Source organism: Anomaloglossus baeobatrachus, chromosome 2, assembly GCF_048569485.1.
Source record: "Anomaloglossus baeobatrachus isolate aAnoBae1 chromosome 2, aAnoBae1.hap1, whole genome shotgun sequence".
In the NCBI taxonomy this organism is placed as follows: Eukaryota; Metazoa; Chordata; class Amphibia; order Anura; family Aromobatidae; genus Anomaloglossus; species Anomaloglossus baeobatrachus.
Genome location: NC_134354.1, coordinates 781544533 through 781567112, shown reverse-complemented (window position 1 = coordinate 781567112; position 22580 = coordinate 781544533). Strand labels below are relative to the sequence as shown.

Genomic DNA, 22580 nt, shown 5'->3' with positions numbered 1-22580 from the left:
GGACTTATACCACGGGATTTGGCAGTGCTCAGAAAGTCAGAAATTTTGGGGAAAAATGAAGACACTTATAGAAAAAGTATGGGAAGTGGAAATGGAACTAGACCCATTGTTATGGATTTTCCACCACAGGACTAAAAAAAGGAAGGAGGAGAAGATACACGGGGGACCACGATTCCAAGACTCTTCCATAATATTGCTATGATAGGGAAAAAGGCCCTACTACGCAGATGGCTCGAGGAATCTGTTCCATCAGAGGAAGAGGTGGTCAATCAGATTAAAAAGCTGCTCAATATTGAACAGTTGGAAGCCGAAAGAAATAAGGACAAACTAACGGGAAACTTTTTTAAAAAATGGAAGAGATTTATAGTACAACAGTATGGAGTTGCAGAAATACGGAAAGTGGTATCTCCTTTCACTAATACGGAATGGTCCCTACTGGGAGACTTGCAAGGCACATTGGGAAAGCTGAAAATACACACGCAGTAGAGACACAACAGTAGGGCGAGACGAGGGTTTCAGAGAAATAGGGCTTCAAACGGGAATCAGAATATAGAGGAGCTGTGTGTTCTTTTGCGACTTATACCTGGTGTTCAGCGTATTAAAAATGTTGGGGGGGATAAAGTGGGAATAAAAGAGGGTGGGTTAAGACAAGGGTGGGTAAATTGGTAAGGTGAATTTATTCTTGTTCAAATGTTAGATATATTGTAATGATTCTGAAAAATGCAATAAAATTTGTGGACAAGAGCTGGACAAGGAAAAAGAGGAGGAGACACAGATATAGGCATGGCACGCCCTTCTAAAATCATGTAAAACACCGCAAGGTGACTCCAAGCGGAGTCTCCCTTTTGTCCAAAAATTGGGCCACACACACACCCACCCCTTCAGTGGCAGCACTTGTGCCCCAGTTGTACACTTCACAGCTAGATTTGCATCAAGCACATTCAAAAATACGCCATTCTTAACCGTCCCCAGGATGACACCGGGGTAGGTAGCAAAGTCTTTGCTGAGCCATGACTTGTTCATCTTGGCTCCTTTTAAAAACAATGTAAGCAAGGGTTACTCCAAGCGGAGTCTCCCTTTTTTCAAAAAATTGGGCCACACACACACCCCTTCAGTGGCAGCACTTGTGCCCTAGTTGCAAACAGGATGTTTTGATTTGCATCAAGCACATTCCAAATCCACCAGCATTTACTCTCCCCAGGATGACACAGGGGTAGTAAATTCCTTCTGGATCCATGACTTGTTCATTTTGATGAACGTTAGTCTGTCCACATTGTCACTGGACAGACGCGTGCGCTTATCTGTCAGCACACACCCAGCAGCACTGAAGACACGTTCAGAGACAACGCTGGCAGCTGGACACGACAAAATCTCCAAGGCGTAAGTGGAGAGCTCTGGCCATTTTTCAAGATTTGAAGCCCAAAATGAGCAAGGCTCCATTTGCAAAGTCATGGCATCGATGTTCATTTGGAGATACTCCTGTATCATCCTCTCCAGCCGTTGACTATGTGTCAGACTTGTTGTCTCTGGTGGCCTTGCAAAGGAGGGTCTAAAAAAAATTATGAAAAGATTCCATAAAATTGCTGTTACCAGCACCAGATACGGTGCTACTGGTACGGGTAGACTGTTGAAGATGACGAGACCGTCCCATGTTTGGCAAGTTACAACTGGGAGAATCACTCCCTGCACCTGCACGGTTGTTTGGTGGAAAAGCCGAGCTAAGATCGAGTAACAGCTTCTGCTGATACTCCTGCATACGTGCGTCCCTTTCTATGGCTGGAATTATGTCACAAAATTTGGACTTGTACCGGGGATCTAATAGTGTGGCAAGCCAGTAGTCATCATCACTTCTAATTTTGACAATACGAGGGTCATGTTGGAGGTAGTGCAGCAAGAAGGCGCTCATGTGTCTTGCGCAGCCATGCGGACCAAGTCCACGCTGTGTTTGTGGCATAGAGGTGCTAACCGTTCTTTCTTCCTCTGTCATCTCCCCCCAACCTCTTTCAACTGAAATTTAACCAAGGTCTCCCTCATCCGCTGAGTCTTCCATGTCCATGGACAGTTCGTCTTCATGTTCTCTTGCACCTTCCTCAACATTTCGCCTGCTACCATGCGCCCTTGTTGATTCCTGTCCCCCATGGTCCCATGCCTGCCGCGTTGGTGATGATGAACGTCTGGACCTTGGTGATGTTGTTGTGTCTTGCGCATATGAATCCTCCTGTAGTTCCTCCCCTTCCTGTTGTCCCACCCCCTGACTCCAAATAGTGTTTAGCGTGTGCTCCAGCATGTAAATGACTGGAATTGTCATGCTGATAATGGCATTGTCAGCGCTAAACATATTCGTCGCCATGTCGAAACTGTGCAGAAGGGTGCATAGGTCCTTGACCTGAGACCACTCCATCAGGGTGATCTGCCCCACCTCTGCATCTCGTTGGCCCAGGCTATACGTCATGACGTATTGCACCAGGGCTCGGCGGTGCTGCCACATTCGCTGTAACATGTGGAGAGTCGAATTCCAGCGAGTCGCCACATCGCATTTCAGGCGATGAACCGGCAGGCCGTGTCCATGCTTACTGGTCCAAGTATCGGTGGTGAAATGCACCCGTTGACACACAGAGTTTCTCAAGGAAGCGGTGATGTTGTGTGCGACATGCTGGTGTAGCGCGGGCACACCTTTCTTAGAGAAGTAGTGGCGACTGGGCATCTGGTACTGGGGCAGAGCGACAGACATAAGGTCTCTAAAATCCTGTGTGTCCACCAGGCGGAAAGGCAGCATTTCGGTAGCCAAGAGCTTACAGAGGGATAAAGTCAACCTCTTAGCTTTGTCATGGGTCGCAGGATATGGCCTTTTATTTGTCCACATCTGAGGGACAGAGATCTGGCTGCTGTGTGTAGACGGTGTTGAGTAGGGTGTCCCTGGAAAAATGCAGCTTTGTGAGGAAAGTGCAGGCGGAGACATGATGTCGCCTTCATCCAACGTTGGTGCTATCGATGTCTGAGAGAGCTGTACACACGTACTTGTTTCCCCTTCCAAACCGACGACCTACCAAGCAAACTGCCTGTTGCGGTTACAGTGGTGGAAGTTGTGCGTGGAAAACCAGGTGTGACAGCTGTCCCCACAGTCCTAGAAGATGAAGAGCGCGCGGATGCACTAGAAGGGGCAGGCGGTGGATGGTTCGCTCCGCTAGGCCGCATTGCAGCACGGTGAGCTTCCCACCGGGACATATGATATTTATTCATGTGACGATTCATGGAAGAAGTTGTCAAACTGCTGAGGTTTTGCCCTCTACTAACAGAATCATGACAAATTTTACAGATCTTTTGCTATGTCAAAAAAGGACCAGGCTAGGCAAGGCTTAGAGGGCATGCGACCTGCTGATCCACCCCGACTAGTGCTCAGAGGCAGAGTGGTGGCTGAGGATGCAGTTGCAGACGTGCTACCAGTACTCCTACTCTGTCCAGGAAGGCGCAAGGTAACTTCGTCGTCAGTTGCATCCTCCTCCACCGTCTCTGTTGACCTCCTTGAGGGCCTAACTGTGGGTTGACAGTAGGTGGGATCTAGAACTTCCTCATCAATTGTTGTGTTTGCACTCCCCTCACCCTAAGACCGAGCCTCTTCTTGCTCTGACCGAATATTTAAGTTGTCATCCCAATCTGGTATCTGCGTCTCATCGTCATCAGTATGTTCCTCATTGTCTATAACAACAGGTGTTACAGTTGGTGAAAAAGGGTCAACATTATGCTCAGAAACTTGGTCCTCACGGCCTGAATCAGAGTCACAAAGGTTCTGGGCATCACTGCAGACCATTTCCTGGTCTGTACTCACTGTAGCTTGGGAGCAGACCTCTGATTCCCAGGCTATAGTGTGACTGAACAGCTCTGCAGACTCAGCAATCTCAGTTCCACCATACTGTGCAGGGCGGATGGAGACTTCAGAGCTGGGAGAAAGCAAGTTTGATTGGGATGACAACTCAGAGGACTGGTGTTTTTTGGATGCGGTAGTTGAGGTGGCGGAGAGGGCACTTGTTGGACCCCTTGAGATCCATTCAAGCATTTTCCTTTTTTGTCCATCATCTACCTTTGTTCCAGTTGTTCGTGTCCGTAAAAAAGGGAGCACATCGGATTGTCCACGGTAAGTAGTAGACATCTTACTTTTACTGGAAGATGGTCTATCTTCAGCAGATGTTAATGGAGCTTTGCCACCTTCCCCACGGACAAAACCTTTTTTTCCTTTTCCAACACACCTCTTCCCCTTTCCACCAGCATCTGTCATTTTGCCACTCATTTTGATTGCGACAAGATTGTGCACTGAAAATGTGGTAGTAAATATTGAGAGGTGGTGTAGATTGCAGCGGTGGTCTAGCTTTATTAACAGCAGAATAAACAACAATAATTATCCCTGACAATGCAACTACGGCCCTTAAACTGGCAGCATAAATTGCTAGTATAATGGCTTAGTAACAATGAATTGGAGTGTGCAATGCAGGCAGAGGTGCTGCAAATATCTTTGCACTAGTGGGACAATACAGAAGTCCAACAGCCACTTTTATGATGCCACTAAGTTCACTCAGTGTTTGCTAGTATAATGGCTTAGTAACAATGAGTTTGAGTGTGCAAAGGGCAGGAGGGTACAATGGCAGGGTTGTGGGTCTCTGGGTAGAGGAAAGGAAGCCTGCCTTTCTATCCCTCCTAATGGGGAAATGGAGCGAGGAAATCCCTGACCTTAGCTACACAGACGCTGTCATCTTGTGTAGCTGTTAAACTCTGTTTTCACGGACCTGTCACCTATGGCTCTGACCCTGCCGGTACGAGCCCTTAAAAGGACTGATAGAAAGTGCTATCCCTATTCTGTATAGAGCGTACACAGCAGTATCGGAGATAGGCGCTGCGCCAGCGGTGACTGACACCAAGGACGTAGAAGAGATAATGGCGTCCGGACGGGCAGATACTCGTTTTTATAATGCAGGGACATGTGACATGGACATCCTATCACACATGCCGTTGCTTCTCTGGCTAAAAGTACACTTAGCTGTGTGTGTGTCTGGGATTGGCTGACATGCTGGCCCGCCCCACTACACGCGCGCGCTTAGGGAAGGAAGAGAAGGAAAAAAAAAAAAATACAGCAGTGATCTGAATGCGCTGTTCCCGCACACTATACACTGAAATTTCATAATAGTGTGAGTCACAGAGTGACTTACACTATTACAGCGGAAAGCCAGCTAGTAATTAGCTTGTCTTTTTGCTGCTAGAACCGTTCTCGAACGTATCTAGAACTATCGAGCTTTAGCAAAAAGTTCGAGTTCTAGTTCTATCTAGAAAAGCCCCCAAAATCACTCGAGACGCGAACTGGAGAACCGCGAACCGCGCTCAACTCTAATTATAAGACACTTTAGCTCCCAAAAATTTGGGCGGAAAATGTGGAGTGCATCTTAAAATTTGAATATAGCTTACCGTGAAGTGGAGCATTGGTGCTGTGCCGGCGGCTGTCTGTGCTAGTGGCTGCCTCTCTGTGCGGGCAGCTGGCCGGCCGGCCGGCCAGCCGTGTGGAGCAGGGCGGTGCGGCGGGTGATTCAGATGTTCTGGCGTCATTTGATGGCGCCCGGAGTCGGCACGTGCGCAGATGGAGCTCTCGGCTCAAAATCTTGTCATTGAGCTGAGAGCTCAAACTGCACACGCGCCGCTCCGAGTGCCATTTCTTTGAAGCCCGCACCGCTGGCAGAGCATCTGGGCCATCTGTTGCTCAGTCAGCACAGCTTCCGCTGCCAGCACAGCCCCCACCAGCACCGCCCCTGCACCACCGCTGCCGCCCCCCTCCAGTAAGACAACACCGGTTTGCGCCTTGTAATCCGGTGCATCTTATAAAATGAAACATATGGTAAACACTTGTTTATTTCCTTCAATGCAACACACGGAGCATGCGCCAGGAGAGGCTGCTGCGCTAAGCCTGTGGAGACTCAGAACGATGCGCCGTTGCCCGTGACTTACATAGCGAGGAACACCCGTGGGAACCGCTGGACTACGTTGGACCCAGCAACTTTGATTTCTAATAAATTGCTGAACGACAGACAATGTTTTGTTTTTGTCATTCAGGTTCCCATTTGTCAGATTCCACTACGGCAGATCTGCTGCATCGCTCAATCGCCACCGCAAAAGAGTAATCGGGAAGAGCCAGGTAAAGCACGCAGGAGCCTCTCCAGGGGTGGCGGGGTGGGGGGGGTTCGGGAAGCACACGTGAGCCTTTAGTGGGGGGGGGAAGCGTGTGGGTGGAGGTGCAGGAGCCTCTCCAAAGCGGGATGCTTAGGGGAAGTGCGGGAGCTTATCATGGGGAGGGAATACGTAGGAGCCTACGGAGGGGGGGGGGGGGTGTTTGGGAGAAAGCAAAGAGGAGCCTCTCCGGGGGTGGAGGGGGGAAGCAAACAGGAGCCTCTCCGGGGGTGGAGGGGGAAGCAAACAGGAGCCTCTCCGGGGGTGGAGGGGGGAAGCAAACAGGAGCCTCTCCGGGGGTGGAGGGGGGAAGCAAACAGGAGCCTCTCCGGGGGTGGAGGGGGGAAGCAAACAGGAGCCTCTCCGGGGAGACGGGGAGCAAACAGGAGCCTCTCCGGGGAGACGGGGAGCAAACAGGAGCCTCTCCGGGGAGACGGGGAGCAAACAGGAGCCTCTCCGGGGAGACGGGGAGCAAACAGGAGCCTCTCCGGGGAGACGGGGAGCAAACAGGAGCCTCTCCGGGGAGACGGGGAGCAAACAGGAGCCTCTCCGGGGAGACGGGGAGCAAACAGGAGCCTCTCCGGGGAGACGGGGAGCAAACAGGAGCCTCTCCGGGGAGACGGGGAGCAAACAGGAGCCTCTCCGGGGAGACGGGGAGCAAACAGGAGCCTCTCCGGGGAGACGGGGAGCAAACAGGAGCCTCTCCGGGGAGACGGGGAGCAAACAGGAGCCTCTCCGGGGAGACGGGGAGCAAACAGGAGCCTCTCCGGGGAGACGGGGAGCAAACAGGAGCCTCTCCGGGGAGACGGGGAGCAAACAGGAGCCTCTCCGGGGAGACGGGGAGCAAACAGGAGCCTCTTCGGGGAGACGGGGAGCAAACAGGAGCCTCTCCGGGGAGACGGGGAGCAAACAGGAGCCCCTCCGGGGAGACGGGGAGCAAACAGGAGCCCCTCCGGGGAGACGGGGAGCAAACAGGAGCCTCTCGGGGGGGGGGGGGGAACAAACAGGAGCCTCTCGGGGGGGGGGGGGGGAACAAACAGGAGCCTCTCGGGGGGGGGGGGGAACAAACAGGAGCCTCTCAAGGGGGGGGAGCAAACAAGAGCCTCTCGGGGGGGGGGGGGGAGCAAACAAGAGCCTCTCGGGGGGGGGGGGAGCAAACAAGAGCCTCTCGGGGGGGGGGGGGAGCAAACAAGAGCCTCTCGGGGGGGGGGGGGAGCAAACAAGAGCCTCTCGGGGGGGGGGGGGAGCAAACAAGAGCCTCTCGGGGGGGGGGAGCAAACAGGAGCCTCTCCGGGGATGGAGATGGGAGTTGTAGGAGCCTGTACAGTGGGAATGGGGGGTGCGTGGAAACCTCTCCGGTTTTAAGGGGGGGGGATGAGAAGTACGCAGGAGCATATCCAGGATCCAGGGGGACTTTGGGGGGAGTACAGGGTACTATACGCTGTAATCTGGCATGGGGGGAGCGGGTATGGGGGGTTGGGGGGACGGGAGTCACGGGAGCCTCTCCAGGTGAGGGATTGGGGGGGGGGTTTGTACAAGCTACTGCTCGCTGTTATCACGCACTTCATGCAGCTGACAACGGGCAGGAGAAGAGCAGAAGGTAGGGGCCTTAATACACACTAGAAAAAAAACATGGACCCCAGATAAAAGGCCTGAATCCCCCCGGTGCAGTGACCCCTGCCGCCCACCCCCTGTAGCCCCACAGTCAGGAGGACGCTGCTCACCGGCCCGGGTCCCGCGGGAATCTGAAGAATGACACGTTGGGCTGCGTGCTCTTTCCGCTGCAGTTCAGGGCTGCGCAACCACAAGGCATTTTCTCTGTGTAACGGGAGGGGAAGCGCCGGGATGAGCCCGAATCCTCCCCTCACCAGGGGGCGCGCTGACTACCGGGAGACAGAGCTGTGTGCGGCCTGGAGGAATCACACACGTATCCCAGGAAGCACCGCGCGGCCGCTCTACCCTCACACTCTGCTCTATGGTTCACTGCTGAGGAGAAATCATAGAGATGCGTGTGGTGAGGGATAGAGCGGAGCCTGCTGGGAGGACCCCACCATCTGGCGTTACACGAGTGTCACCAGCAGAGCACTGACACTTCCCGTCCTCACCCCGACAATAACGAACGAGCATAGGATAAATGGACCCTGTGTGAGGGAGGCCAGAGGCGGCGGTCGTGATCGAGGATGGGTCCTCCCCACAGAGTGGGGGATATTGTGTGTGGTGGTCCTGCTTGAGCATTGGACATGGTTGATCAGTGGTCTCAGTTGAGCAGTGAATGTGGTTGAGTGGTGGACTCGGTTGAGCTCATTGACATGCTTGATCGGTGGTTCCAGTTGAGCAGTGAATGTGGTTGATTGGTGGTCCCAGTAAAACGGTGAATATGGTTGGTGGTCCCAGTTGAGTGGTGAATTTGGTTGAGTGGTGGTCCCAGTGGAGCGGTGAATGTGGTTGAGTGGTGGTCCCAGTGGAGCGGTGAATGTGGTTGAGTGGTGGTCCCAGTTGAGTGGTGAATGTGGTTGAGTGGTGGTCCCAGTTGAGCGGTGGACTTGGTTGATTGATGGTCCCAGTTGAGCAGTGAATGTGGTTGACTGGTGATCCCAGTTGAGCGGTGAATATGGTTGGTGGTCCCAGGTGAATGTGGTTGAGTGATGGTCCCAGTGGAGCGGTGAATGTGGTTGAGTGATGGTCCCAGTGGAGCGTTGACCTGGTTGACTGCTGGTCCCAGGTAAGCGGTGAATGTGGTTGACTGGTGGTCCCAGGTAAGCGGTAAATGTGGTGGTCCCAGTTGAGCGGTGAATGTGGTTAAGTGGTGGTCCCAGTGGAGCGGTGAATGTGGTTGAGTGATGGTCCCAGTGGAGCGGTGAATGTGGTTGAGTGATGGTCCAGTGGAGCGGTGAATGTGGTTGAGTGATGGTCCCAGTGGAGCCGTGAATGTGGTTGAGTGACGGTCCCAGTGGAGCAGTGAATGTAGTTGAGCAGTGGTCCCAGTTGAGCGGTGAATGTGGTTGAGTGGTAGACCTGGTTGAGTGCATTGACATGCTTGATCGGTGGTCCCGGTTGAGCGGTGACCTGGTTGACTGGTGGTCCCAGTGGAGCAGTGAATGTGGTTGACTGGTGGTCCCAGTGGAGCGATGAATGTGGTTGACAAGTGGTCCCAGTGGAGCGGTGAATGTGGTTGAGTGGTGGTCCCAGTGGAGCAGTGAATGTGGTTGAGTGGTGGTCCCAGTGGAGCGGTGGACCTTGTTTTGCAGAATTGTAAGAACATTGATGAGAACCTGATACAATGGCAGACCTCTCAGATTTTCAAAGAGGGCAAATTGTTGTTGCTCGTATGGCAGGCGCTGGTGTAACAGAAAGTGCCCGGATGCTTGGCGTGTCAAGAGGTACTGTCTCCAAAGTAATGACTATGTTTGAAAGAGAAGGGAAAACGTCCGCAGCAAAGCACAGATCCGGCCGAAAGTCGAAGTTGACTGAGAGAGACCGTCGGACTCTAAAGCGAATTGTGAGAGAGCATCGCAAGACCACGGCTCCGAAAATCACTGCTGAGCTCAATGAACACCTACACAACCCAGTTTCCACGAAAACTGTTCGGCGGGAGCTGCAAAAATCTGGATTCCACGAAAGAGCTGCAATTAGAAAACCGCTGCTCTCAATGACAAATGTGTCTAAGCGTTGAGGGGTGTAAAAACCTCCAGAATTGATCCCTCGAGCAGTGGAAACGTGATATTCTCAGACGAATCATCGTTTACCCTTTTTCCGACCTCCGGCCGAGTGTACGTTTGGAGACAGCCGAAAGAAGCATTCCATCCAGACTGCCTTCTCCCAACCGTAAAACATGACGGAGGTTCTATGATGATCTGGGGTGCTATTTCGTGGAGATCCGCCGGGCCAATGATATCCCTTCATGGAAGAATTAACAGCCGAAATTATTTAGGCATTTTGGGCGACCAAGTGCATTCCATGGTTCAAGCTCTGTTCCCGGAGGGGAACGCCATTATTCAGGATGATAATGCACCAATGCATACAGCTAGAATCGTTAAAGCATGGCACGACGAACATTCTAATGAAGCTGAGCATCTCATCTGCCCCCACAATCCCCAGACCTCAACATTATTGAGCATTTATGGTCTATTTCCGCCATCATCGTCGCTCAAAGAACTGTAGGGTGTTTTAACTGCAGAATGGGCTAAAATTCCTTTGGAAACAATTCACACCTTGTATGAATCCATACCTCGGAGAATTGAGGCTGTAATCGCCGCAAAAGGTGGACCTACACCATATTACAGTCATATGAAAAAGTTTGGGCACCCCTATTAATGTTACCCTTTTTTCTTTATAACAATTTGGGTTTTTGCTATTTCAGTGTCATATATCTAATAACTGATGGACTGAGTAATATTTCTGGATTGAAATGAGGTTTATTGTACTAACAGAAAATGTGCAATCCGCATTTAAACAAAATTTGACCGGTGCAAAAGTATGGGTACCTCAACATAAAAGTGACATTAATATTTTGTAGATCCTCCTTTTGCAAAAAATCACAGCCTCTAGTCGCTTCCTGTAGTTTTTAATAAGTTCTTGGATGAAAGTATATTTGACCATTCCTGTTTACAAAACAATTCCAGTTCAGTTAAGTTTGATGGTCGCCGAGCATGGACAGTCGCTTCAAATTATCCCACAGATTTTCAATGATATTCAGGTCTGGGGACTGGGATGGCCATTCCAGAACATTGTAATTGTTCCTCTGCATGAATGCCTGAGTAGATTTGGAGCGGTGTTTTGGATCATTGACTTGCTGAAATATCCATCCCCTGCGTAACTTCAACTTCGTCACTGATTCTTGCACATTATTGTCAAGAATCTGCTGATACTGAGTTGAATCCATGCGACCCTCAACTTTAACAAGATTCCCGGTGCCGGCATTGGCCACACAGCCCCAATGCATGATGGAACCTCCACCAAATTTTACTGTGGGTAGCAAGTGCTTTTCTTGGAATGCCGTGTTTATTTGCCTCCATGCATAACGCCTTTTTGTATGACCAAACAACTCAATCTTTGTATCATCAGTCCATAGGACCTTCTTCCAAAATGTAACTGGCTTGTCCAAATGTGCTTTTGCATACCTCAGGCGATTCTGTTTGTGGCGTGCTTGCAGAAACGGCTTCTTTCGCATCCCTCTCCCATACAGCTTCTCCTTGTACAACGTGCGCTGTATTGTTGACCGATGCACAGTGACACCATCTGCAGCAAGATGATGCTGCAGGTCTTTGGAGGTGGTTTGTGGATTGTCCTTGACTGTTCTCCACATTCTTCTTCTCTGCCTTTCTGATATTTTTCTTGGCCTGCCACTTCTGGGCTTAACAAGAACTGAACCTGTGTTCTTCCATTTCCTTACTATGTTCCTCACAGTGGAAACTGACAGTTTAAATCTCTGAGACAACTTTTTGTCCTTCCCCCTGAACAACTATGTTGAATAATCTTTGTTTTCAGATCATTTGAGAGTTGTTTTGAGGAGCCCATGATGCCACTCTTCATAGGAGATTCAAATAGAACACCTTGCAAGTGGCCACCCTAAATACCTTGTCTCATGATTGGATACACCTGCCTATGAAGTTCAAAGCTCAATGACGTTACAAAACCAATTTAGTGCTTTAGTAAGTCAGTAAAAAGTAGTTATTAGTGTTCAAATCAAGAAATTGATAAGGGTGCCCATACTTTTGCATCGGTCAAATTTTGTTTAAATGCGGATTGCACATTTTCTGTTCGTACAATAAACCTCATTTCAATCCAGAAATATTTCTCAGTCCATCAGTTATTAGATATATGAAACTGAAATAGCAAAAACCCAAATTGTTATAAAGAATAAAGGTTAACATTAATAGGGGTGCCCAAACTTTTTCATATGACTGTAAACTAACTTTTATTGATGTTGCCAGGTGTTTCCATTATTTTGTTCAACCCCTGTATTTCCAGATGAACGGAATTACGATATTGGTAAAAGGGAGTTACTGGAGATCAAAATAGCATTTGAGGAGTGGTGACACTTTCTGGAGGGAACTATCCATCCTATTATAGTAATTACCGACCATAAAAGGGGTTTTCCCAAACTTTGACATCAATATCAGAACAGTGGCCCGCAATGAGGAAGGAAGGAGGTGGGCGGGATGTTACGTCCCGCTCATCTCCATCCCCCGCTTCTATTGGACGGCCACTTGGTGACGTCGCTGTGACGCAGAACGAACCACCCCCTTAGAAAGGAGGCGGTTTGCCGGTCGCAGGGCAGGTAAGTCTGTGTGACGGGTCCGCGCGATTTTGTGCGCCACGAGCAGCGATTTGCCCGTGCCGCACAAACGATGGGGGCGGGTACGCACGCTAACTATCTCACTAGCGAGATCGCAGCGTGTAAAGCGGCTTTAAGGTGGAGTTTAAATATGTGACAGATTAAGGGAGCTTTAAGGTGTATAATTCCAGATTTTTACATAAAACCGTGTGACAGAACAAGGTCTTCATTAGAGACATTGATAAAAGTTCATGGTCACTTGAATCGTCCGCTAGATACAGGCTATTCCCTTTATCTTTTCTTTCATCACCTTAAAACCTGATTGAATTTTCTCTGAAGAGCAAAACATATCCCATTAGTTGATTGTTATCAATTACATCCTTATCATTCGTTATCTCTATGATTAAATTTTTATTTTTTTTGTACAAATTACCTTTCATATAGTTACAAGGTTGTCTCTTTTGCCCCCCCCTCTTTCCTTTTGGACCAAGGTTGGAGAAGGGGTCGGGGTAATTCTGAAGGTTCATGAGAATGTAATGGGGAAATGTTTTCTTCATGACGTACAGATTGGCTGTCCACAATCGCAGTTCCTGAGCAGCTGTGGCTGATAAGAGCTGTCACAATCTTTCAAAGGATAAAATTTTAAACTGAAAAATTAGGAGTAAAAACACAGAACATTTAGAAACCGGAGTGATAGACAATGTGAGGATTAAGTCGTTCTTTTGCAAGGAAAATGACTTGGAGAATTTTTGTTTTTCAAAAACTTTTGCAATCTAAAAATGAAAAAAAACTAAAATTTTATATATACAACTAGGATGTGCCATGACTTTATTAGTACGGGTCGAACTTCTACCAATCCTGTGTCAGCCAGTTACACAGATACTGGGTTTGAGTGTAGAGCGCCACTTTCCATCTACCTGCTACACACAGAACCGGGACCATAGTGCATCTACAAACACAGTGATTGGTGGGAAGTAGAGATGAGAGGACCCATTGAAGTTCGGTTCGGCAGGTTCAGCCGGACTTTTGACAAAGTTCGGTTTGGGACCTGGACTTGACCTGAACTTCTTTTGAAGTCACTGATTGAGCCGTTCGGGTGTCTGCCCACATGCACCAAGCCATAAACAGAATACTTCTGGGGCAGGCGGAGCTGAATTTTTCAATTTTTTATTTTTTTTTGTGCACACTATATTCCGTCACTCTGTTACCACCCAAACACTGCAAGCGGCTTGCACTGGGCTGAGCATTGAGTCTACCTGGGCACAGTGATGTCCGTGCGAGTGATTTGAATGCGCTCCGAACCCGAACTGCTTTTTGGAAAAAGTCTGTGTCCGGTACGGATACCGAACCGCGGCTTCACTCATCTCTAGTAGGAACTACAACTTTAAAGCTTACAAGAGGACATGGTTGCGAGTAAAGATTAGTGATCAGGATGGCATGCTATAATGGCATACGTGCAATAAAATTTGTAACAAATCAATCTCTACTTTGATTTTGGTCTGGCCTTCAAATCATGAGGTTCGCAACTGGTCGTTTGGTAAAAACCGTCTATCACCAAGATGTCAAAAACTTCTATGAATGGAATTTCTAAAGACATTTTTTCAGTTTATAAGAAGCCTCTGCACATTCAGAAATTTAGTAAAACAGATCTGGCCAATTTTAAAAGGTAAGAACAGAGGTGAAGTTTATGAACATCAATGCAAAAATCTGTAAGAGGGCCATATATCTACTGGTGTATTGTATGTATGTATGTATGTGTGTATATATATATATATATATATATATATATATATATATATATATATATATATATATATACACACACATATAGTACAGACCAACTGTTAAGAGGAGACTTTGTGCAGCAGGCCTTCATGGTAAAATAGCTGCTAGGAAACCACTGCTAAGGACAGGCAACAAGCAGAAGAGACTTGATTGGGCTAAAGAACACAAGGAATGGACATTAGACCAGTGGAAATCTGTGCTTTGGTCTGATGAGTCCAAATTTGAGATCTTTGGATCCAACCACCGTGTCTTTGTAGAAAAGGTGAATGGATGGACTCTACATGGCTGGTTCCCACCGTGAAGCATGGAGGAGGAGGTGTGATGGTTTGGGGGGGCTTTTCTGGTAACACTGTTGGGAATTTATTAAAAATTGAAGGCATACTAAACCAGCATGTCTACCACAGCATCTTGCAGCGGCATGCTATTCCATCCGGTTTGTGTTTAGTTGGACCATCATTTATTTTTCAACAGGACAATGACCCCAAACACACCTCCAGGCTGTGTAAGGGCTATTTGACTAAGAAGGAGAGTGATGGGGTGCTACGCCAGATGACCTGGCCTCCAGTCACCAGACCTGAGCCCAATCGAGATGGTTTGGGGTGAGCTGGACCACAGAGTGAAGGGAAAAGGTTCAAGTGCTAAGCATTTCTGGGAATTCCTTCAAGACTGTTGGAAGACCATTTCCGGTGACTACCTCTTGAAGCTCATCAAGAGAATGCCAAGAGTGTGCAAAGCAGTAATCAAAGCAAAAGGTGGCTTCTGTGAAGAACCTAGAATATAAGACATATTTTCAGTTGTTTTACACTTTAAGTATTTCATTCCACATGTTTTAATTCATAGTTTTGATGCCTTCAATGTGAATCTACAATTTTCAGAGCCATGAAAATAAAGAAAACTCTTTGAATGAGAAGATGTGTCCAAACGTTTGGTCTGTACTGTATATGTGTGTATGTATATTTATTTTTTTTACACACCTTTGCATGACTGATTTTGAAAATGTTTCACTTGTTTATTATAGCAAATGTGAACATTGTTTGTTTAAATATAAAAAAAAAAAAATTGACAGTAAAAAAAAGTCATAAACATAGCAACAAAAAAAGGAAAATATTCTCCAAAAATTAAGTATTACTTACAGCAAGATGGGCTGCAGTGTGTACATCGCCCAAGCCAAAAACTAGTGCTCTACCAGGATACAGCTAAACCCCCACTAAAGTGGAAGCATCACAGGTGCAGGAGGAGCAAATCACACACACACCTCTATGGAATGGAGGGGGGCGATTGCTAGATGATAAAACTGCACACTAGTGGCTTGCATAGAGCGCTGTTCACATATGCAGATAACACAGTCACAAACCCGCAGTCTATTAGGTGATGCCCATACTATTAGATCAGGCGGGCTACCCAGCCGTACCCCGCCTGTGTATCATGCACGGACAGACACTCTACAATGCAAGACCCAACAGAAAGGGGCCTGGCTGTATCCTGTACAAAAAATATGTGAGGTTTTTGTTGGTATTTATGGCCATAAAACGTAAGCCTACAACCCTCGTCACAGGACGTCATGCTTGTAAGTCCCTACACTAAATATAAACATAGCAACAAAAAAAGGAAAATATCCTCCAAAAATTAAGTATTACAGCAAGATGGGCTGCAGTGTGTACATCGCCCAGGCCAAAAACTAGTACTCTACCAGGATACAGCTAAACCCCCACTAAAGTGGAAGCATCACAGGTACAGGAGGAGCAAATCACACACACACCTCAGCCCATCTTGCTGTAAGTAAAAAAAAGGTCATGCCTTATTTCGAGGGTTTTTTTTACATTCTATTTCTTTCTTGTAACTAATAGTGTTACAATTAGCACTATATAGAAATTTTGACCAACATCTTTTAGTAATGTTCCCCATCTTGTTGTAATGTGCCCATCCTTGTCCCCTTGTAGTATTGTGCCCCATCCTAGTCCCCATTCTACAGTAATGTGCTCATCCTTGTCCCCATCCTATAGTAATGTTCGCCATCCTTGTCTCCATCTTGTAGTAATGTGCCTCATCCTTGTCCCCATCTTATCGTAATGTGCCCATCCTGTAGTAGTGTCCATCCTTGTCTGCATCCTATAGTAAGGTCCCCAGCCTTGTCCCCATCTTATCATAATGTGCCCATCCTGTAGTAGTGTCCATCCTTGTCCCCATCCTATAGTAATGTCCCCAACCTATAGTAATGTCACCAGCCTTGTTCCCATCTTATTGTAATGTCCCCATCCTATAGTAATGTGCCCACCTTGTCGTCAGCCTATAGTAATGTCCCCATCCTATAGTAATGTCCCCAGCCTTGTCCCCATTCTATAGTAATGTCCCCATCCAATGGAATTGTGGCCATCCTTCTAATGTCCCCATCCTATAGTAATGCGATCACCTTGCCCCCATCCTTTAGTAGTGTGCCCACCTTGTCCCCATCCAATAGTATTGTGCCCATCCTTGTAATGTCCCCATCCTATAGTAATGTGCCCACCTTGTCCCTATTCTATAGTAATGTGCGCATCCTGTAGTAATGGGTCGGGGGGGGGCAGTGGCTATAATTTACCGATCACTCCCCCCACCTTCCACAGACTCCTGAGTGAAGCTGAAGGGAGTGGTCTCCGGCTCCAGATCCACAGTGATTGGGGAGATCGGTCACAAGGCCGGTCTCTCCAGTCAGAGCTGGGGGCGGGTGAAACAGCGATCAACCAGCTCCAGCCAATGGTCAGTGCTACAGCTGCACTGATCATGCCTGGATTTCAATGTTTCAGCCATTCACAGCCTCCGTAGGTCCGGGCGGAGACACCACCCCTCCTGAGGTCAGGCAGAGGTCTCCTCCATCCTGAATCTAAGATATTTGCAGCGATCGCAACCCCTGGTGGCTGCAATTTCGCCATGACGTACTGGATACGTCATGGGTCCTTAAGTACCAGGGAGCCATGATGTACCCAGTACGTCATAGGTTGCTAAGGGGTTAATGTGCCTGCCTTCACATACACAAAACAAAAACACACCATTCTCACCTGTCCCGCGTTCCCTCGGCTGCCTCATCTCTGCTTCCGTGCCCCTGTTGACTATCGTGGCAGGTGCAGGGGCCGCCAGCATCCAGTCAGCGATTTATGTCAGATGAATGTTTTGCCGGCGCTGCGGCCCCTGCACCGGCCGCGATAGTCAACAGGGGCACGGACCTGGGGGTCGCACGAAGCAGCCTGAGGGGCCACATGCGGCCCAATGGCCACGTGTTTGAGACCTCTGATCTAAACTAAAAAAAAATCCATTCAATAGTAAGAATATTGTTTTTGAAACTTGTATTAATGCTAGAATGACATGACAACATGTGTCACAATTACTGTACATGAGATTGTGATGTTGCGTTTTGCAGAACGTCAGTCATAAAACATCCAAATCTTTTTCTTGTTGAAAAGCAAATTATCTACAAATGTAACTTTCCAAATTGTAACTCTAGGATATAGTCTTTAGCCCTAATTATATTGTGGGCTACACCAAAGGTTAAAGCACAATGAAAAATGAACCAACTTCCTTGCACTCAGTAGGGAAGTGCAAACTAAACCTGAATCCGTACTCTTCGCCCCTATATCGGCACAACTCAGTGAATCAATAACACTGGTATACGGTGATTTCGGAGCCAAGGACGTCTGAATGGTTTTATACTGTTTATGGTGCTGATTAAGAATATTGACTTTGGTTTTGCCAGATTGGCTCTAGTTTGTGATATTTAATGGTTAATTAACTAAACACGATTGAAAAGTATTGTGAATTTCAAGAATATTTTTGTTATAGTTAGTAAACAGTCTAAAATAATCCCAAATTATTATTTTTTTTTTAATATCTAACAGTGACAGGAAAATATGTGTAACGCTGGTGTCCCCGCACTATCCCACTTCCTTCCCTTGACAGACGCCAGCACACACCTTCCCAGACGCTCAGAGGTAGTTCCTGTCCCTACTTCTGTTCCCAGGGCCTGCGCACGCCAGGGGCACGTAGGCCATGCGCACAAGCGCTTTTTCCTCTCTTAAAAGGGCAGTGTGCCCTAACCCGGAAGTGCCTCTTAGCCTATGGCTGAGAGGTACTGGCTATTTAAGGCATACTCATTCTATGCTTGAGTAACGTGTTCATTCACTTGATGTTTGTTTGCTAGTTGTCAGGTCCTGAATCCTATGCCAGTGTCCTGTGCCTCATAAGCTGTATCTCATTTCCAGTACCCATGTGGAGTACCTGCCTGCCAGTCTATTTCAGCTGTCCTGTTGATCTGCCTGCACTATAGTGAATACGTGCCTGTCTGATCCCTTGGGTCAGCTGCTACCGTGCCAAGAGTTCCTCTGTACTGGCAGCTACATACCAGGACAAGATTAACCTTACCATCAGAGGCTCTAGTGAAGACGAGGTAGTTGCTTTATCTTGCCCCTGCATGGTGAACCTGGTCCCGTGGCACAGTGATCAACATGACAGTTTGCTCAGGCCATGAACCCAGTTGACTCTGGCCCCATTACGCTTCAAAAGTTGTACCAGGAGATAACACCAGTAGGAGCAGCAGGATCAGATCCAGACCTTCCTGTGGTCTATGAACACCCATTTGAATACTCTGGTGACGGCTACCTCATCTGCAGCAGTCCAGCCTGTAGCCCCAGCCCAGTTGATTATTCCTTTTCCTGGCTCTGCAATGCCGGCGGTTCATCAACCATTGCACGCTGCATTTTGGACTCCTGGCTCATCAATTTCCCTTTGACTTGGCCAAGGTGTAATTCATTATGTCCAACCTGGTAGGAAAAGCTCTTGTGTGGCACAACCCCTTATGGGAGAGATGGTATCTCAATCTCGAACCTGCAAACTTTATGGAAGGGGTTCCAAAAGGTATTCAATGAGACAGGCTGTGTCACCTCTGCAGCATCTATGCACATGAGACTGCGCCAGGGAAGTCTCACAGACGGCCAGTATGCCATTTGTTTACACTATTCAGAACACGTTTGGAATAATGAGGTGCTGGTAGTGGCTTTCTGGGAGAGTCTGACTGGGAGAATTAAGGATGAGTTTGCTGGTTCCCACCTCCTGTCACAGGTAACAGACAGTCCTGTGGTGTCCGGCAATAGAAGGTCACAGCGTTTGGCTGCACAAAATGCTCCCTATTATTCCTGATGTTAGTATTCAGTGTACTAGGTATCTTCTCTGCTGGGTTTTCATCCTCTTCCTTTTAGGACCCAGTAGAGCTTCTTGTTGTGAATGTCAGTTATGCTTTTGCTGCTGTGAGGCTCCCTCTTGTGGCCAGGAATGGTTTGGACAGAGACCAGGTGTGTTGAGAAATGGGCATTTCCATTGCTAACTCTATGCCTATTTAAACCCTGGTCTGCTGGCAGGCTATGCCGGATGTCAGTTGTTCTTTGTTCACCAGCCTGCTTCATCCTGCTTCAGACCACATCTACCCCAGATAAGTGCTTGGCTCTTTATTTGTTGTTTGGTTCTTTTTGCTCTTATCGGAGTTTGTCATTTGCTGCGGGTATGGTCAGTATATGTGCATGTAGGAATCTTCCCTCTCAGTTGCTTAGCTGGGAAGCTCCCTGCAGCTATGTTTGGAGTATTGCTCCTATAAGTCCATGTGTTTGTTGCTTCTTGAATTTGTAATTGTTCCTGCTTTCTGTTCATTGGTATGACAAGAGCGCCTGGTATAGGACGGAGTTCAGATCTAGAGATCTGAGGGCTTTTGGACTATCAGGTTTTTGGATTTTTGTAGGGTTTTTCTCTGGCCACCATCAGTCCCTTTCCTATCCTGTCCTATTTAGTCAGTAGGGCCTCACCTTTTGCTAATCCTATCATCTATCTGTGTATTGTGTTTTCCTATATCACCGCAGTCTTTGAATGTGGGGGGCTTGCTATTCTTTATCTATTTTCTGAGGCAGAGAGTTATTCATCTTTCCTTCCTTTAGGATAGCTAGTTCTCCGGCTGGGTTCGCGGTGCACAGGATGTTAGTTCACCCCTCGGCTACTTCTAGTGTTGATGGTTAGTAAGGGGATGGCGGCCAGATTAATTGCCAATGCTCTTGTCACCTTTTACCAATGATTTATGGTGGTCCTCCATGGTTCCGGATCATAACAGCTCCTCTTCCCTTCAGCTGCTAATAATCTGTATTTCCCCTTGGGTTTAAATACTCTAATTTTCCTTGGACTTGTGCTGGTGATATTCAATTCCTTCACAAGCTCTGAATGCAAGCAGATGGCTGGTACTCATGTGTAGGATCATTGCTGATCTTCTGCCTGAAGCACTTGGAGATAAGTTGTTCATGCGCTTTACCTATGTGTGTGTGCTCTCTGTGTCTTCTTTAGTGTTTAGGGAGTTTGACCAAGAGCTCATCCCACCCATTCCCTATCTAGGGTTCAACTCTATGGTTATCCTAGAGTTAGGTATCCGGCTCGGCGCAGAGGTACGGAGCCTATATAGGCTGAGGAACCCCAGAGGTACGGAGCCTATATAGATGCTGAGGGACCCCAAAGGCCAGCAGAAGGTTTGGTCAGAGATCACCATCTCCCCCTTCCCTAGACGCAGGGTTTCACTTTTCTTTTGCCGTTCGCTTTGTACTTTCCCATACCTAACGTGACAGATGTTACCACCACCCAGGTCATATGACTGTCAAATAGACCTACTACTGGGTTCTTCAGCGCATTGAGGCAGAATGTACCCACTGTTCCAGGCAGAAACCGAACCCATATCTGAGCAAATCAATGAGAACCTGGCTAGGGGATTTATTCAAACATCCTCTTTTCCAGCTGGCGCTTGATTCTTCTTTGTGAAGAAGGATGGCTCCCTGCATTGATTAGGGAATCTTTTCCAAACTTGTTCTTTAGCTGGGTTTACACACTGAGACTTTCTAGCGATCCAACCTGCGATCTCAACCTAGCCGGGATCGCTACAAGGTGTCTGGTGAGCTGTCAAACAGGCAGACCTGGCCAACGACCTAACAGCGATCCGGACCTGCAGAGCGACTAGCTGGTCGTTGGGGACATGTCAAAAAAGCAGGTGAACTTCACCCGACTTCATTTAATGCCGCGCGGCTCTGTGTGCCGTGTAAATAAATAAATAATTAAAAAATCCGGCGTGCGGTTCCCCCCTATTTTAATACCAGCCAGATAAAGCCATACGGCTGCAGGCTGGTATTCTCAGGATGGGGAGCCCCACGTTATGGAGAGCCCCCCAGCCTAACAATATCAGCCAGCAAACGCCCAGAATTGCCGCATACATTAGATGCGACAGATCTGGGACTGTACCCGGCTCTTCCCGATTTGCCCTGGTGCATTGGCAAATCGGGGTAATAAGGAGTTATTGGCAGCCCATAGCTGCCAATAAGTCCAAGATTAATCATGTCAGGTGTCTCCCCGAGATACCTTCCATGATTAATCTGTAAATTACAGTTAAAAAACACACACACCCGAAAAATCCTTTATTAGAAATAAAAAACACTAACAAATTCCCTCATTACCAATTTATTACCCACAACAAAGCCCTCCTTGTCCGGCGTAATCCACGGTCCTCCAGCGTCGCATCCAGCTCTGCTGCATGCAGGTGACAGGAGCAGCAGAAGACACAGCCGCTCCTGTCACCTGCACGCAGCTAATGAAGAGAGCCGTGTGATTGGCTGAGCTGTCACTGAGGTTACCTGGATCCAGCGGTGGATGCAGCGGTGGCCGCGGGTAACCTCAGTGACAGTTCAGCTGATCGCGTTACTCACCTCATTTGCTAGTGATTTCCCCCCCTCTCTCATACTTACCGATCCCCGATCACCGGCGGTGCACGGCGTTCACACTGCTCCGGCGGCTTTTCCTTTTTTGAAAAAGCCGGCCGCTCATTAAACAATCTCGTATTCCCTGCTTTCCCCGCCCACTGGCAAATGTGATTGGTTGCAGTGAGACACGCCCACACGCTGAGTGACAGCTGTGTCACTGCACCCAATCACAACAGCCGGTGGGCGTGTCTATACTGTGCAGTAAAATAAATAAATAATTTAAAAATCCGGCGTGCGGTTCCCCCTATTTTAATACCAGCCAGATAAAGCCATACGGCTGCAGGCTGGTATTCTCAGGATGGGGAGCCCCACGTTATGGGGAGCCCCCCAGCCTAACAATATCAGTCAGCAGCCGCCCAGAATTGCCGCATACATTAGATGCGACAGTTCTGGGACTGTACCCGGCTCTTCCCGATTTGCCCTGGTGCGTTGGCAAATCGGGGTAATAAGGAGTTATTGGCAGCCAATAGCTGCCAATAAGTCCTAGATTAATCATGTCAGGCGTCTCCCCG

General features: G+C 48.2%; 1 protein-coding gene across 4 annotated transcripts in view; it reads right to left on the bottom strand.

The window, feature by feature from the left end:
• The window catches only part of LOC142292309 (52 kDa repressor of the inhibitor of the protein kinase-like), a 48545-nt gene extending 40411 nt beyond the window's left edge, over positions 1–8134 (bottom strand). For all 4 annotated transcript variants that reach the window (XM_075337588.1, XM_075337587.1, XM_075337586.1 and 1 more), the window contains exon 1: positions 7929–8134. In XM_075337588.1, the coding sequence (XP_075193703.1) occupies positions 7929–8017 (89 nt within the window). In that variant the 5' untranslated portion in view covers positions 8018–8134. The remainder of the gene's footprint in view (positions 1–7928) is intronic.
• Positions 8135–22580: the final 14446 nt, after the last annotated feature.